At 60.3% G+C, this 18,171-nt stretch overlaps 1 protein-coding gene across 1 annotated transcript in view; it reads left to right on the top strand.

Annotated features, from left to right (window-relative positions):
• LOC139826742 (dynein axonemal heavy chain 9-like) overlaps window positions 1-8,628 on the top strand; it is a 32,932-nt gene extending 24,304 nt beyond the window's left edge. The window contains exon 6 of the mRNA XM_071803142.1: window positions 7,949-8,628. Coding sequence (XP_071659243.1) covers window position 7,949 — 1 coding nt within the window. The 3' untranslated portion in view covers window positions 7,950-8,628. The remainder of the gene's footprint in view (window positions 1-7,948) is intronic.
• The last annotated feature ends 9,543 nt before the right edge of the window (window positions 8,629-18,171 follow it).

Here is an 18,171-nt window from a genome sequence, read left to right as displayed (position 1 = left end):
CCCCACGTTGGGCGCCAATTATCTGTCGAGGGTTAGGATTGCGGGGTGACAATCAAACCCTGGCAGATGTGTTGTCAACCTCCTCTCCCCCCCACTTCCCCCTTTTGCCCCTCCCTCTCCCCCCTTCCCACTCAGCACAGGCGATCGGGAGGGGAAGAAGCACAGAGGGGAGAGAGTTGGAAAAGTTCAAGATGTTTTACTGATGCTACTGATGAGAACAGAGAAAATAATACAAATATACAAAACCCATCTTGTAAGTCTGAGCAACTGCAGAGCCAGCACCCAAAGTCCTGGACTGGACTCTGTAGCCAACCGGAGCTGGATTCAGTCTCTCACTGGCCTCAGTTCGCAGGGACGACCAGCAAGGTCCTCTCCTGATGTCGGCCATGAGGAGAAAAGGGAAAAGGCAAAGGGGACGAGATCCTCGTGATCTCCCACTTTTATATGAAGTATTCACGTGAATGGAATGTTATTCACCGTTGGTCAGTCTCTCGATCACCAGTTTCTCGTTGCCCCTCTCGCGAGATGTCCATCCGTGCTTATCAATAAGTTTCCATTCCCTTGCTGGGTTTAACCAAAACATGTGTCTGGTTCTCCAGGAAAATGCAGCTGACATGAAGGCTTTGGCTGACAGGCAAATTCACTAAAAAAGAAACTTGTTTTTACCAAAACCAGGACACACCCCCACACACTGCACCCCAAATCCTGCACCCCCAAATCCTCCAGCCCCATGTCCCAAACCCCCAAACCCTGCACCCTCAAGTCTTGCACCCTAATTCTGCCTCCCCAAGACCTGAACCCCCAAACCCTGCACCACTAAACCCTGCACCCCCAAACCCTGTACCCCAAATCCTGACCCCCACAAGTTGCACCCTAAAAACCTGCACCCCAAATCCTGTCCTACCCAACCCTTCACCCCAAACCCCTTCACCCCAAGATCCTGCTGCCCTAAACCCTGCACCCCAAAATCATCCCTCCCAACCCTGCCCCCCAAACCCTGTCCCCCTAAAGCCTGACCCCGAAACCCTGCTCCCCAAAACCCTGCTACCCCCAATCTTGCACCCCCCAACTCTGCACCCCCAGATCCTGCTGCTCCAAACCCTGCACCCCCAAATCCTCCATCCCCACGTCCCGATCTCCCAAACCCTGCACCCCACAACCCTGCACCCCACAACCCCTTCACCCCCAAATCCTGCACCCCCAGCCCTACCCAATAAACTTTCCACCCCCAAATCCTGCCCTACCAAGCCCCCCACCCCAAACCCCTGCACCCCAAGATCCTGCACCCTAAACCCTGCACCTCCATATCCTCCTTCCCCAAACCCTGCACCCCAAAACACTGCACTCCAAACCACTGCACCCCTAAATCCTGCAACCCCAAATCGTGGCCCCCAAACCCGGCACCCCAAACTCCTGCACCCAAAGATCCTACTGCCCTAAACCCTGAACCCCCAAATCCTGCACCCCTGGAACCTGCAACCCCAGACTCTGCAGCCACAAATCAGGCCCCGCAAAATCCTTGCACCCCCAAATCCTGCACCACCTAATCCTCCAACCCCCTAACACAACCCCCTAAACCCTTCTCCCCAGGGTCCATTGTGACACCCTGGGGATCCCCCTTGTCCCCAGGGCCCATTGTGACACCATGGGGGACCCCCTTCTCACTGAGGACCATTGTGACACCATGGGGACCTCCCCTTGTCCTCAGGGCCCATTGTGACATCCTGGGGACTCCCCTTTGTCCCCAGGGCCCATTGTGGCACCATGGGGACCCCCTTTGTCCCCAGGGCCAATTGTGACATCCCAGGACCCCCCTTTGTCCCCAGGGCCCATTGTGACAGGGTGGAGATCCCCCTTGTACCCAGGCCTGTTGTGATGTCCCAGGACTCCCCATTGTCCCCAGGGCCCATTGTGACACCTTGGGGACCCCCCTTGTCCTAAGGGCCCATTGTGACATCCTGGGGACCCCCTTGTCCCCAGGGCCCATAGTGAAGTCCCAGGACCCCCTTTGTCCCCAGGGCCCATTGTGACATCCTGGGGACCACCCTTGTCACTGGGGACCCATTGTAACACTATGGGGACCCCCCCTTGTCCCCAGAGCCCATTGTGACATCCTGGGGACCCCCCCTTGTCCCCAGAGCCCATTGTGACATCCTGGGGACCCCCTTTGTCCCCAGGGCCCATTGTGACGTCCCCGGATCCCCCATTGTCACCAGAGCCCATTGTGACATCCTGGGGACCCCCATTGTCCACAGGGCCCATTGTGACATTCAGGGGACAGCCTTTGTCCCTAGGGCCCATTGTGACACCGTCGGGACCCCCGTTGTCCCCAGGGCCCATTGTGACATCCCAGGACCCCCCATTGTCTCCAGGGCCCATTGTGACATACTGGGGACTCCCCTTTGTCCCCAGAGCCCATTGTGACACCATGGGGACCCCCTTTGTCCACAGGGCCCATTGTGGTATCTAAGGACCCCCCAATTGTGCCCAGGGTTCATTGTAACATATCAGGACGTCCCATTGTCCCCAGGGCCCATTGTGACGTCCCAGGACACCCCGTCATCCCCAGGGCCCATTGTGTCATCCTGGGGACCTCCTTTGTCCCCAGAGCCCATTGTGACATCCTGGGGAACCCTTTGTCCCCAGGGCCCATTGTGACGTCCCAGGACCCCCCTTTGTCCCCAGTGTCCATTGTGAAATCCTGGGGACCCCTCTTTGTCCCCACGGCCCAATGTGACATCCTGAGGACCCCCTTGTCCCCAGGGCCCATTGTGACACCGTCGGGACCCCCTTTGTCCCCAGGGCCCATTGTAACAACCTGGGGACCCCCTTTGTCCTCAGGGCCCATTGTGACACCGTGGGGACCCCCTTTGTCCCCAGGGCCCATTGTGACAACCTGGGGACCCCCTTTGTCCCCAGGGCCCATAGTGACATCCCAGGAACCCCTTTGTCCCCAGCCCCATTGTGACATCCAAGGGACCCCCTTTTGTCCCTAGGGACCATTGTGACATTCCAGGACCCCCCATTGTCCCCAGAGCCCATTGTGATATCCAGGGCACCATCCTTGATCCGCAGGGCCCATTGTGACGTCCCAGGACCCCCCTTTGTCCCCAGGGCCCATTGTGACATCCCAGGACCCCACTTTATACTGAAGGCCCATTGTGACATCCTGGGGACCCCCTTTGTCCCCAGGGCCCATTTTGACGTCCCCGGACCCCCCATTGTCCCCAGGGCCCATTGTGACATTCAGGGGACAGCCTTTGTCCCAAGGGCCCATTGTGACACCGTCGGGACCCCTGTTGTCCCCAGAGCCCATTGTGACATCCTGGAAACCCCCTTTGTGCCCAGGGCACATTGTGACCTCCCAGGACCCCACTTTGTCCCCAGGGCCCATTGTGACATCCTCGGGACGCCCCTGGTCCCCAGAGCCCGTTGTGACATCCTGGGGACTCCCCTCTGTCCCCTGGGCCCATTGTGACACCGTGGGGACCCCCTTTGTCCCCAGGGCCCATTGTGACATTTAGGGACCTCCCAGTTGTGCCCAGGGCTCATTGTGACATCCCAAGACCCCCCATTGTCCCCAGGGCCCATTGTGACGTCCCAGGACCCCCCGTCATCCCCAGGGCCCATTGTGACATCCTGGGGACCCCCTTGTCCCCAGTGCCTATTGTGAAATCCTGGGCACCCCCTTTGTCCCCAGGGCCCATTGTGACATTCCAGGACACCCCTTGTCCCCATGGCCCATTGTGAAATCCTGGGGACCTCCTTTGTCCCCAGGGCCCATTGTGACGTTCCAGGACCCCCCTTTGTCCCCAGGGCCCATTGTGACAGGGTGGGGACTCCCTTTGTCCCCAGGGGCCATTGTGATGTCCCAGGATCCCCCTTTGTCCCCAGGGCCCATTGTGACATCTCAGGACACCTCAATTGTTTCCAGGGCCCATTGTGACATCCTGGGGACCGCCCAGTTGTCCCCAGGACCCATTGTGGCATCCTGGGTACCCCTTTTATCCCCGGGGCCCATTGTGACATCCTGGGGACTCCCCTTGTCACTGGGGACCCATTGTGACACCATGGGGACCACCCCTTTCTCCCCAGTTGCCATTGTGACATCCTGGGGACCCCTTTGTCCCCAGAGCCCATTGTGACATCCTGGTGAGCCCCCTTTGTCCCAGGGGCCCATTGTGACATCCCAGGACCCCCCTTTGTCCCCAGGGCCCATTGTGACATCCCCGGACCCCCCATTGTCCCCAGAGCCCATTGTGACATCCTTGGGACCCCCATTGTCCCCAGGGCCCATTGTGACATCCCCGGACCCCCCATTGTCCCCAGAGCCCATTGTGACATCCTTGGGACCCCCATTGTCCCCAGGGCCCATTGTGACATTCAGGGGACAGCCTTTTTCCCAAGGGCCCATTGTGACACCATCAGGACCCCCGTTGTCCCCAGGGCCAATTGTGACACCATGGGGACCCTCCTCGTCACTGCGGACCCATTGTGACACCATGGGGACCTGCCCTTGTCCTCAGGGCCCATTGTGACATCCTGGGGACCCTCTTGTCCCCAGGGCCCATAGTTGCACCCTGGGGACCCCCTCTTTATTCCCAGTGCCCATTGTGACATCCCAGGACCCCCCCTATGTCCCCAGGGCCCATTGTGACACCATGGGGACACCCCTTTGACTCCAGGGCCCATTGTCACATCCCAGGACCTCACAATTGTCCCCAGGGCCCATTGTGACATCCTGGGGACCCGCTCTTGTCCGCAGGGCCCATTGTGAAGTCCCAGGACCCCCTTTGTCCCCAGGGCCCATTGTGACATCCTGGGGACCCCCCTTGTCACTGGGGACCCATTGTATACACCATGGGGACCCCCATTGTCCCCAGGGCCCATTGTGACATCCTGGGGACCCCCCCTTGTCACTGGTGACCCATTGTGACACCATGGGGACCCCCGTTTGTCCCCAGTGCTCATTGTGACATCCCAGGACCTCCCATTGTCCCCAGGGCCCATTGTGACATCATGGGGACCGCCTTGTCCCTCTGGCCCGTTGTGGCACCGTGGGGACCTCCTTTGTCCCCAGGGCCCATTGTGACACCATGGGGACCCCTTTTGTCACTGTGGTCCAATGTGACATCCCAGGACCCCACTTTGTACCCAAGGCCCATTGTGACACCGTGGGGACCCCCCTTGTCTCCAGGGCCCACCGTGGCACCGTGGGGACCACCCTTGTCACTGGGACCCATTGTAACACTATGGGGATCCCCCCTTGTCCCCAGAGCCCATTGTGACATCCTGGGGACCCCCTTGTTCCCCAGGGCCCACTGTGATGTCCCAGGACCCCCCCTTGTCCCCAGAGCCCATTGTGACATCCTGGGGACGCCCTTTTTCCCCAGGACCCATTGTGGCACCATTGGGACCCCCTTTGTCACTGGGGCCCATTGTGACTTCCCAGGACCTCACTTTGTCCCCAGGGCTCATTGTGACTTCCGGGGGACCCCCTTTGTCCCCAGGGCCCATTGTGACATCCCAGGACCCCCCATTGTCCCCAGGGTGCATTGTGACACCGTGGGGACCCCCTGTGTCCCCAGGGCCCATTGTGACATTTCTGGACCCCCCACTGTCTCCAGGGCCCATTGTGAACATCCTGGGGACCCCTCTTTGTCCCCAGGGCCCATTGTGACATCCTGGGCTGCCCCGTATGTCACCAGGGCCCATTTTGACACCGTGGGCACCCCCTGTTGTCCTCAGGGCCCATTGTGACATCCCAGGACCCCCAATTGTCCCCAGGGCCCATTGTGACACCATGGGGAACCCTCTTGTCACTGGGGATGCATTGTGACACAATGGGGACCCCACCTTTGTCTCAAGTGCCCATTGTGACATCCTGGGGACCCCCTTTATCCCCAGGACCCATTGTGACGTCCCAGGACCCCATTTGTCCCCAGGGCCCATTGTGACATCCCAGGGCCCCACTTTGTCCCCAGGGCCCATTGTTACAGGGTGGGACCCCCCTTGTCCCCAGGGCCCATTGTGACATCCTGGTGACTCCCTTTGTCCCCAGGGCCCATTGTGGCACCATGGGGACCCTCTTTGTCACTGGGGCCCATTGTGACATCCCAGGACCCCACTTTGTCTTAGAAGGTCACTGATCGGACTACTGGTACATCCTGACTCTGCTTTCTCAATAAACATTGAAGAACACCTGGGGTTTGTTTGCTCCAAGGGAAAACTTCCCTGCCACGGTTCCTGGTTCCCGGTCCTGTTTCCCGGTCCGGTTTGGCTTCGCTATCAGAACAGCTGCTGCCTCCACAGCCGCGCTCAAAGTCCCCGTTGTGACACCGGGATGGCGGGAGAAGGGGGGTGGCGGGGGCGGCAGCGGCGGCGATTGGGGGGGGGCAGTCGGGGCTGGGCGGACAAGCGGCGGCTGCTGCGGCTCCTCAGGCAGCGACAGCAGCAGCGATCGGGGGGACGTGGGGGGCGGACAAGCGGCGGCTGCTGCGGCTCCTCAGGCAGCGACAGCAGCAGCGATCGGGGGGACGTGGGGGGCGGACAAGCGGCGGCTGCTGCGGCTCCTCAGGCAGCGACAGCAGCAGCGATCGGGGGGACGTGGGGGGCGGACAAGCGGCGGCTGCTGCGGCTCCTCAGGCAGCGACAGCAGCAGCGATCGGGGGGACGTGGGGGGCGGACAAGCGGCGGCTGCTGCGGCTCCTCAGGCAGCGACAGCAGCAGCGATCGGGGGGACGTGGGGGGCGGACAAGCGGCGGCTGCTGCGGCTCCTCAGGCAGCGACAGCAGCAGCGATCGGGGGGACGTGGGGGGCGGACAAGCGGCGGCTGCTGCGGCTCCTCAGGCAGCGACAGCAGCAGCGATCGGGGGGACGTGGGGGGCGGACAAGCGGCGGCTGCTGCGGCTCCTCAGGCAGCGACAGCAGCAGCGATCGGGGGGACGTGGGGGGCGGACAAGCGGCGGCTGCTGCGGCTCCTCAGGCAGCGACAGCAGCAGCGATCGGGGGGACGTGGGGGGCGGACAAGCGGCGGCTGCTGCGGCTCCTCAGGCAGCGACAGCAGCAGCGATCGGGGGGACGTGGGGGGCGGACAAGCGGCGGCTGCTGCGGCTCCTCAGGCAGCGACAGCAGCAGCGATCGGGGGGACGTGGGGGGCGGACAAGCGGCGGCTGCTGCGGCTCCTCAGGCAGCGACAGCAGCAGCGATCGGGGGGACGTGGGGGGCGGACAAGCGGCGGCTCCTCCGGCCGCGGCCAGGACGTGGCTTCGCCGGCACCGGGGCCCGAGACCGCGCGCTGTGGGGCTGCGGGGCGGGTGTGGGGCCGGGAGTCTCCGGGGGTCCCGCAGCGGCCGCTGTGGGGCGGGATGGGGCGGCTGTGGAATTACCTGTGGGGCACTCATGGGGCTGCTGTAGGGGTCTTAAGAGGCATGTCTGGAGCACTTATGGGGCGACTATGGGGCAGGTGCTGGGCTGCTACAGCGGGACCTGTGGGGCACCCAGGTATGTGCACCCAGCACCGCGTGCACGCACACGCAGCTACACACTGATGTGTAAGCAAACACGTGGCCACACACACGCACACTTCCACAAGCGTGCCCAGTCCCATCTATTGACAGAAAGACGTACGTGAAATGCACTGACATGCTTGAGGGTAAACACGTGCGTGGATGTTTGGCACACTGCACACACGCACACGTCTGAACGATGATGCTCCAGCTTTAGCATAAATGGAGCTGACATCAAGGCACTCACATGTGGACAGACCAACGTTTATAGGCACTAAGGCTTTCGCGCACAGGTTCGTCCAAGAACAGGCACATACCTGCAGGCACCCTCCGAACGTGTGTTCTGTGCATTCTCTTAAGGGACGCTAGATGGCAGCAAAGACCATGAAATTATTAACCTCAGTCTAACCCTAGGTTTATGACGTTTTTTCTTACTATAGATGCGTTTGATGCTAAAAATTCCCCCAAATTGTAATGAATATGCGATAATTGTGTGAATACAAGCATCGCAAGAGCATCCAGTTTTTGGAGCACTTACGGAACATGATAAAGCCAGGCAGAGCCTGACAAAGCGCGACAGAGCCCAACAGGGCTTGACAGAGCCTGATAGAACTCAACAGGGGCCGACAAATCCCGACAGCGCCTGACAGCGAACAGTGGAGTCTGGCAGGGCCTGACAGAGGCTGTCACAGCACGACAGAGCCAGAGGAGCCTGACAGAGCCCAGCAAACCCGACAGGAACAGACAAGGCCTGGGTGCACAGACCTGGGTGCGTGTGGAAAGGTTTCTGCCTGTTTTCCAGTGAGGAATGGTGTGTGTGCACGTGGACAAACAGAAGGCGAAGCAGCTCGGTTCCAACACTGAAGAAGGCTGTACAGTCACGTAGACACGGGGGCTGCTCCGCTCCTGCTCTCCTGCTCTCTTGCAGGACACAGAGGCCTCAGAGCCCTGTTCAGTTCAGTTCAGTTCAGTTCCATACAATGTTCACTGACTGCAAGAAAATCCCTCAAATCCCCCACAATGTGGGGCTCAAAAGGGAGTCCCCCTGAAAAGAGGGGGTCACAGTCCAAAAATGCCTGAAAATTCCTGGGGGAGGATAAAACTTATTAAACCCTGTAAATATGAGCGTGAGAATTTCAAACAGAGAGAAGTCTGTCGTTTGTATTTATATATTGCAGAATGGTATTCATGTAGATATAAAATGATTTTAAAATAAAACCCCTTTTCTACTCTGTTATATAAAGGATTTTAGAATGTAAAAAATTTCTGTTGATGGTTTTAAGAATACAAACATCTTATCTATTTGTAGATTAAAAAGTGAAGGACTTGAAAAAGAAGAAAATATCTAGATAGGAACTTAAAATAGAAAAAAGTGTGAGTAGGCAGAGCTATGTATAATTACTACGTGTTACATAGTCTAAATAGGTAATAAATATCATCTATATATATCCACTCACACCCGTATACATACCTTTAATTTATTAATAAATGTAAATCGATATCCCAGTCTAAATATATATAATTGTAAATATGTCAAAATCTGTAAATTTGAAAAGATACCTGAGTGTTAAAATGGAAGTTTAAATGTATTTAAGTGTAAATAGACACTGGATCAGAGCGCAGCGCAGGGCAAACGGGGACGGGTGATGATAGGCGGAGAGAATGGAAATTGACGTGCTTAGCTGGCCAATCAGATTGCGGAGAGGGAAGAGAAGGGGCGGGCCGCGGGGGAAGGGTTGTCTCGAGGGCTTCCCAATGCGCATGCGCAGAAATGGGCGCTGCGAGGTGCACGGGGCGCTCTCGGCGGCCACGTGCGCGCACCGTTGGAGCCCGGAGCGGACTCGCTGCGCCGCTGTTTCTGCGAGGCCCCGGGGAGTGCCCGGCCCGGCCCCGCCCGGCCCGCTCCGCTCCGCCTCAGAGCCGCCTGGAGAGCCGGGTCGGGCAGCCCCTTCTCGGCTCCACCTCTTCCCGAGCTAAGCCACGCCCCCTTGGGGCCGTGCCATGTTGACCGCACCCTCTCCCTACCCCAAGAGGCTCCTCCCATGGGGGCGTGCCCCAGAGAATGCCCGCCCCCAGACCACCTCCCATGGGGCGTGACACAGAGGCTCCGCCCCCCCGAGGGGCTCCCCGTGGGCGTGCCCTCTCAGTACCCGCCCCTCGGCACTGACCCCACCCCATGTAGGCGGGGCCACACCCAGCTGCCCCCTCCCATCTGTGACCCATAACCAACCCCATAGCAGCCCTATGGCTGCCCCACAGGTCCCGCTGTAGCAGCCCAGCACCTGCCCCATAGTCGCCCCATAAGTGCTCCAGACATGCCTCTTAAGACCCCTACAGCAGCCCCATGAGTGCCCCACAGGTAATTCCACAGCCGCCCCATCCCGCCCCACAGCGGCCGCTGCGGGACCCCCGGAGCCCCCCGGCCCCACAGCCGCCCCGCAGCCCCACAGCGCGCGGTCTCGGGCCCCGGTGCCGGCGAAGCCACGTCCTGGCCGCGGCCGGAGGAGCCGCCGCTTGTCCGCCCCCCACGTCCCCCCGATCGCTGCTGCTGTCGCTGCCTGAGGAGCCGCAGCAGCCGCGGCTTGTCCGCCCCCCACGTCCCCCCGATCGCTGCTGCTGTCGCTGCCTGAGGAGCCGCAGCAGCCGCCGCTTGTCCGCCCCCCCACGTCCCCCCGATCGCTGCTGCTGTCGCTGCCTGAGGAGCCGCAGCAGCCGCCGCTTGTCCGCCCCCCACGTCCCCCCGATCGCTGCTGCTGTCGCTGCCTGAGGAGCCGCAGCAGCCGCCGCTTGTCCGCCCCCCACGTCCCCCCGATCGCTGCTGCTGTCGCTGCCTGAGGAGCCGCAGCAGCCGCCGCTTGTCCGCCCCCCACGTCCCCCCGATCGCTGCTGCTGTCGCTGCCTGAGGAGCCGCAGCAGCCGCCGCTTGTCCGCCCCCCACGTCCCCCCGATCGCTGCTGCTGTCGCTGCCTGAGGAGCCGCAGCAGCCGCCGCTTGTCCGCCCAGCCCCGACTGCCCCCCCCCCCATCGCCGCCGCTGCCGCCCCCGCCACCCCCCTTCTCCCGCCATCCCGGTGTCACAACGGGGACTTTGAGCGCGGCTGTGGAGGCAGCAGCTGTTCTGATAGCGAAGCCAAACCGGACCGGGAAACAGGACCGGGAACCAGGAACCGTGGCAGGGAAGTTTTCCCTTGGAGCAAACAAACCCCAGGTGTTCTTCAATGTTTATTGAGAAAGCAGAGTCAGGATGTACCAGTAGTCCGATCAGTGACCTTCTAAGACAAAGTGGGGTCCTGGGATGTCACAATGGGCCCCAGTGAAAAAGAGGGTCCCCATGGTGCCACAATGGGCCCTGGGGACAAAGGGAGTCACCAGGATGTCACAATGGGCCCTGGGGACAAGGGGGGTCCCACCCTGTAACAATGGGCCCTGGGGACAAAGTGGGGCCCTGGGATGTCACAATGGGCCCTGGGGACAAACGGGGTGCCCAGGATGTCATAATGGGCCCAGGGGACACAGAGGAGTCCCCAGGATGTCACAATGGGCCCTGGGGGAAAGGGGGGACCCCAGGATGTCACAATGGGCTCTGGGGACTATGGAGGGTCCTGGGACGTCACAATGGGTCCTGGGGATAAAGGGGGTCCCCAGGATGTCACAATGGGCACCTGAGACAAAGGGGGGGTCCCCATTGTGTCACAATGCGTCCCCAGTGACAAGGGGGTTCCCCATGGTGTCACAATGGGCCCGGGGGACAAAGGGGGCTCCCCAGGATGTCACAATGGGTCCTGAGGACAAGGGGGGGTCCTGGGATGTCACAATGGGCCCTGGGGACATAGGGGTACCCAGGATGTCACAATGGGCGCTGGGGACAAAGGGGGCTCCCCAGGATGTCACAATAGGCCCTGGGGACAAATGGGGGTCCCCTAAATGTCACAATGCACCCTGAGGACAATGGGGGTTTCTGGGACGTCACAATGGGCCCTGGGGACACAGGGGTCCCCAGGATGTGATAATGGGTTCTGGGGACAAAGGGGGCTCCCCAGGATGTCACAATGGGCTCTGGGGACACAGGGGTCCCAAGGATGTGATAATGGGCTCTGGGGATAAGTGGGGTCCCCAGGATGTCACAATGGGCACTGGGGAGAAAGGGGTGGTCCCCATGGTGTCACAATGGGCCCTAGTGACAAGGAGGGTCCCCACGGTTCCACAATGGGCCCTGGGGACAAGGGGGTCCACCAGATGTCACAATGGGTCCTGGGGAAAACAGGGGGTCCCCACGGTGTCACAATGGGCCCTGGGGACAAAGGGAGGTCCTAGGACGTCACAGTGGGCCCTGGGGACAAAGTGGGGTCCCCTGAATGTCACAATGGGACCTGCAGACAAAGGGGGGTCCTGGGATGTAACAATGGGCCCCAGTGACAAAGGGGGTCCCCAGGATGTCACAACAGGCCCTGGGGACAAAGAGGGCTCTCCTGAATGTCAAAATGGGCCCTGGGGACAAGGGGGGACCCGAGGATGCAACAACGGGCCCTGGGGACAAAGAGGGGTCCCCTGAATGTCACAAAGGGCCCTGGGGACAAGGGGGTGTCCTGGGATGTCACAATGGACCCTGGGGACAAATAGCAGTTCCGTGAATATCACAATGGGCCCTGGAGACAAGGGGTGTCCTGGGATGTCACAATGGGCCCCAGTGACAAAGGGCGTCCCTATGGTGCCAAAATGGGCCCTGGGGACAAAGGGGGTCCCCAGGAAGTCACAATAGGCCCTGGGGAAAAAGGGGGGTCCTGGGATGTCACAATGGGACCTGGGACAACGGGGGGTCCCCAGGATGTCACAATGAGCCCTGGGGACAAGCAGGGTACCCACGGTGTCACAATGGGCCCTGGGGACAAAGGGGGGTCCCGAGGATGTCACAATGGGCCCTGGGGACAATTGGGGGATCCTGGGATGTCACAATGGGCCCTGGGGACAAAGAGGAGTCCCCTAAATGTCACAATGGGCCCTGGAGACAGCGGGGCTCCCCATGGTGCCACAATGGGCCCTGAGGAAAAAGCGGGGTCGCCAGGATGTCACAATGGGCTCTTGGAAAAATGGAGGGTCCTGGGACGTCACAATGGGCCCTGGGGACAAAGGAGGTCCCCAGGATGTCACAATGACCCCTTGGGACAACGGGGCCATTGTGGACATCACAATGGGTCCTGGGAACAAAGTGGGGTCCCCAGGATGGCACAATGGGCCCTGGAGACAAAGGGGTTCCCCACCCTATCACAATGGGCCTTGGGGACAAAGGGGGGTCCCCAGGATGTCACAATAAGCCCTGGAAACAATTGGGGGGTCCTGAGATGTCACAATGGGCCCTGGGGACAAAGGGGGTCCCCAGAATTTCACAATGGACCCTGGGGACAAAGGGAGTCCCCACACTGTCACAATAGGCCCTGGGGACAAAGGGGGTGCCCAGGATGTCACAATGGGTCCTGGGGACAAAGGGGGTCCTGTGATGTCACAATGGGCCCTTGGGACAAAGGCTGTCCCCTGAATTTCACAATGGGCCCTGGGGACAAAGGGGGTCCCCAGGATGTCACAATGGGTCTGGGGACAATGGGGGGTCCGGGGACGTCACAATGGGCCCTGGTGACAAAGGGGGTCCCCCGGAAGTCACAATGGGCCCTGGGGACAAAGTGAGGTCCTGGGAAGTCACAATGGGCCCCAGTGACAAAGGGGGTCCCAATGGTGCCACAATGGGTCCTGGGGAAAAAGGGCGTCCCCAGGATGTCACAATGGGCTCTGGGGACAAGGGGGGGTCCTGGGACATCACAGTGGGCCCTGGGGAACAAGGGGGTCCCCAGGATGTCACAATGGGCTCTGGGGACAAGGGGGGGTCCTGGGACATCACAGTGGGCCCTGGGGAACAAGGGGGTCCCCAGGATGTCACAATGGGCCCTGGAGACAAGGGGGGTCCCCACGGTGTCACAATGGGCCTTGGGTACAAAGTGGGGTCCTGGGATGTCACATTGGACCACAGTGACAAAAGGGGTCCCCATGGTGTCACAATGGGCCCTGGGGACAAAGGAGGTCCCCACGTTGCCACAACGGGCCAGAGGGACAAGGCGGTCCCCATGATGTCACAATGGGCCCTGGGGACAATGGGAGGTCCTGGGATGTCACAATGAGCCCTGGGGACAAACGGGGGTCCCTATGGTGTCACAATGGGTCCCCAGTGACAAGTGGGGTCCTGATATGTCACAATGGGTCCTTGGGACAATGGGGGGTCCTGGGATGTCACAATGAGCCCTGGGGACAAACGGGGGTCCCCATGGTGTCACAATGGGTCACCAGTGACAAGGGGGGGTCCCCAGGATGTCACAATGGGCCCTGGGGACAATGGGGGTCCCCATGGTGTATACAATGGGTCCCCAGTGACAAGGGGGGTCCCCAGGATGTCACAATGGGTTCTGGGGACAATGAGGGGTCCGGGGATGTCACAATGGGCCCTGGGGACAAAGAGGGGTCCTGGGACGTCACAATGGGCCCTGGTGACAAAGGGGGGTCCTGGGATGTCACAATGGGCCCTGGGGACAAAGGGGTCCCCAGGATGTCACAATGGGCACTGGGGAGAAAGGGGTGGTCCCCATGGTGTCACAATGGGTCCCCAGTGACAAGGGGAGTCCCCAGGATGTCACAATGGGCCCTGGGGATAAAAGGGGTACCCAGGATGCCACAATGGGCCCTGGGGACAACTGGGCGGTCCCCAGGATGTCACAATGGGCCCTGGAAACAATTCGGGTGTCCTGAGATGTCACAATGGGCCCTGGGGACAAAGGGGGATCCTGGGACATCACAATGGCCCCTGAGGACAAAGGGAGTCCCCACCCTGTCACAATGGGCCCTGGGGATGACGGGGGGTCCTGGGACGTCACAATGGGCCCTGGGGACAATGGGGGGTCTTGGGATGTCACAATGAGCCCTGGGCACAACTGGGAGGTCCCTAAATGTCACAATGGGCCCTGGGGACAAAGGGGGTCCCCACGGTGTCACAATGGGCCCAGGGGACAGAGGGGAGTCCCCAGGATGTCACAACGGGCTCTGGGGACCAGGGGCGTCCCGAGGATGTCACAATGGGCCCTGGGGACAAAGTGGGGTCCTGGGAGGTCACAATGTGCCCTGGGCACAAAGGGGGTTTCCAGGATGTCACAATGGGCTCTGGGGACAACAGGGGTCCCAACGGTGTCACAATGGGCCCTTGGGACAAAGGCTGTCCCCTGAATGTCACAATGGGCCCTGGGGCAAAGGGGGTCCCCAGGATGTCACAATGGGCCTTCAGTATAAAGTGGGGTCCTGGGATGTCACAATGGGCCCTGGGGACAAAGGGGGGTCCTGGGACGTCACAATGGGCCCTGCGGATCAAGGATGGTGCCCTGGATATCACAATGGGCTCTGGGGACAATGGGGGGTCCTGGAATGTCACAATGGGCCCTAGGGACAAAGGGGGGTCCCTTGGATGTCACAATGGGGCTGGGGACAAAGGGTGTCCTGGGATGTCACAATGCGCCCTGGGGACAAAGGGGGTCCCCAGGTTGTCACAATGGGCCCTGGGGACAAAAGGACCCCACGGTGTCACAATGGCCCTGGGGACAAAGGGGGTCCTCAGGATGTCACAATGGGTCCTGGGGACAAGGGGGATACCCACGGTTTCAAAATGGGCCCTGGGAACAAAGAGGGGTCCCCAGGATTTTACAATGGACCCTGGGGACAAAGGGGGGTCCTGGGACGTCACAATGGGCCCTGGGGACAAAGGGTTCCCCAGGATGTCACAATGGGCTCTGGGGACAAAGGAGGTCCCCAGGATGACACAATGGGCCCTGGGGATGACGGGGGGTCCTGGGACGTCACAATGAGCCCTGGGGACAATGGGACGTCCTGATATGTTACAATGAACCCTGGGCACAATTGGGGGGTCCTTAGATGCCACAATGGGCCCTGTGGACAAAGGGGGTCCCCACGGTGTCACAATGGGCTCTGGGGACAAAGGGGAGTCCCCAGTATGTCACAATGGGCCCTGGAGACAATGGGGGGTCCTGGGATGTCACAATGGGCCCTGGGGACAACGGGGGTCCCGACGGTGTCACAATGGGCCCTAGGGACCAAGGCTGTCCCCTGAATGTCACAATGGGCCCTGTGGACAATGGGGGTCCCCAGGATGTCACAATGGGCTCTGGGGACTATGGGGGATCCGGGGACGTCACAATGGGCCCTTGGGACAAAGGGGGTCCTGGGACTTCACTATGGGCCCTGGGGACAAGGGGGTCCCCAGGATGTCACAATGGGCCCTTAGGACAAGGGGGGTCCCCAAGGTGTCACAATGGGCCCTGGGGACAATGGGGAGTCCTGGGACATCACAACAGGCCTGGGGACAAGGGGGATCTCCACCCTGTCACAATGGGCCCTGGGTCAAAGGGGGGTCCTGGGATGTCACAATGGGCCCTGGGGACAAAGGGGGTCCCCATGGTGCCACAATGGGCCCTGGGGACAAAAGGGGTGCCCAGGATGTCACAATGGGCCCTGGGGACCAGGGTGGGTCCTGCGATGTCACAATCGGTCCTCAGTGAGAAGGGGGTCCCCCATGGTGTCACAATGGGCCCTGGGGACAAGGGGGATCCCCAGGGTGTCACAATGGACCCTGGGGAGAAGGGGTTAGGTGTTTGTGTTAGGGGGTTGGAGGATTAGGTGGTGCAGGATTTGGGGGTGCAAGGATTTTGCGGGGCCTGATTTGTGGCTGCAGAGTCTGGGGTTGCAGGTTCCAGGGGTGCAGGATTTGGGGGTTCAGGGTTTAGGGCAGTAGGATATTTGGGTGCAGGAGTTTGGGTTGCCGGGTTTGGGGGCCAGGATTTGGGGTTGCAGGATTTAGGGGTGCAGTGGTTTGGAGTGAAGTGTTTTGGGGTGCAGGGTTTGGGGAAGGAGGATATGGGGGTGCAGGGTATAGGAGAGCAGGATCTTGGGGTGCAGGGGTTTGGGGTGGAGGGCTTGGTAGGGCAGGATTTGGGGGTGGAAATTTTATTGGGTAGGGCTGGGGGTGCAGGATTTGGGGGTGAAGGGGTTGTGGGGTGCAGGGTTGTGGGGTGCAGGGTTTGGGAGATCGGGACGTGGGGCTGGAGGATTTGGGGGTGCAGGGTTTGGAGCAGCAGGATCTGAGGGTGCAGAGTTGGGGGGTGCAAGATTGGGGGTAGCAGGGTTTTGGGGAGCAGGGTTTAGGGGTCAGGCTTTAGGGGGACAGGGTTTGGGGGGCAGGGCTGGGAGGGATGATGTGGGGGTGCAGGGTTTAGGTCAGCAGGATCTTGGGGTGAAGGGGTTTGGGGTGAAGGGTTGGGTAGGACAGGATTTGGGGTGCAGGTTTTTAGGGTGCAACTTGTGGGGGTCAGGATTTGGGGTACAGGGTTTGGGGTGCAGGGTTTAGTGGTGCAGGGTTTGGGGGTGCAGGTCTTGGGGAGGCAGAATTGAGGGTTCAAGTTTTTGGAGTTAAGGGATTTGGGGGTGCAGATTTTGGGTGTTCAGGATCTTGGGGTGAAGGGGTTTGGGGTGAAGGGTTGGGTAGGACAGGATTTGGGGTGCAGGTTTTTAGGGTGCAACTTCTGGGGGTCAGGATTTGGGGTACAGGGTTTGGGGTGCAGGGTTTAGTGGTGCAGAGGTAGGGGCTGCAGGATCTGGGGTGCAGGGTTTGGGGGGCACTGTTTTGGGGGGAAGGATTTGCGAGATGCAGGGTTTAAGGTTTAGAATTGGAGGTGTCGAATTTTGGGGTGCAGGAGGTGTGGGGTTTGGGGTTGCAGGATTTCGGGGAGAATGGTTTAGGGGTGCAAGACTTGAGGGTGCAGGGTTTGGGGGTTTGGGACATGGGGCTGGAGGATTTGGGGGTGCAGGATTTGGGGTGCAGTGTGTGGGGGTGCAAGATCTTGGGGTGTACGAGCGTTGGGTGTGGGATTTGAAGGACAATGATTTGGGGGTGCAGGGATTGGGGGTGTAGGGTTTTGGGGTTGCTGCGTTTGGAGATTCGGGATGCGGAGGTCAAGGATTTAGGGGTACAAGGGCTGGCTGCAGGATTTGGGGTGCAGGGTTTGGTTGCAGGATTTGGGGTGCAGGGTTTGAAGTGCAGGGCTAAAGGGGGCAGGATTTGGAGGTGCAAGATTTGGTGGTCTGGGGTACTGGGGTGCAGGGTTTTGGGGTGCGGGATTTGGGGGTGCAGGTTCCATGTCTTTAGGAACTGGGCGGGGAGGGTTTCTTGGTGCGGACTTTTGAGTGCAAGTTTGAGGGGCCTTGATTTTGGGGTGCATGGTTTGGGGGGCAGGATTCCGGGTGTAAGGTTTTGGGGTGCAGGACTTGGGGGCGCAGGTTTCACACGTTAAGGAACTGGGGCTGCAGAGGTTGGGGGTGCAGCGTTGTGGGCTGCAGGGTTGAAGGGTGCAGGATTTAGGGGTACAGGTTTTGGGGGTGCAGGAGCTGGGGGTGCAGGCTGTAGGGATCAGAATATGGGGGTGCAGGGTTCTGGGGTGCAGGATCTGGGTGAGCAGGCTGTTGGGGTACAGAACCTTGTAGGTCAGCGTTTAGAGGCAGGATTTGGGGGTGCAGGGCTTTGGGGTGAGGGGTCTGGGGTGAGGGGTTCAGGTGTTCAGCACCTG

Source organism: Patagioenas fasciata, unplaced genomic scaffold (genome assembly GCF_037038585.1).
Source record: "Patagioenas fasciata isolate bPatFas1 unplaced genomic scaffold, bPatFas1.hap1 Unplaced_14, whole genome shotgun sequence".
NCBI lineage: Eukaryota > Metazoa > Chordata > Aves > Columbiformes > Columbidae > Patagioenas > Patagioenas fasciata.
Note: the sequence above shows the minus strand (reverse complement) of the source record. Positions and strands in the feature narration are given on the sequence as shown.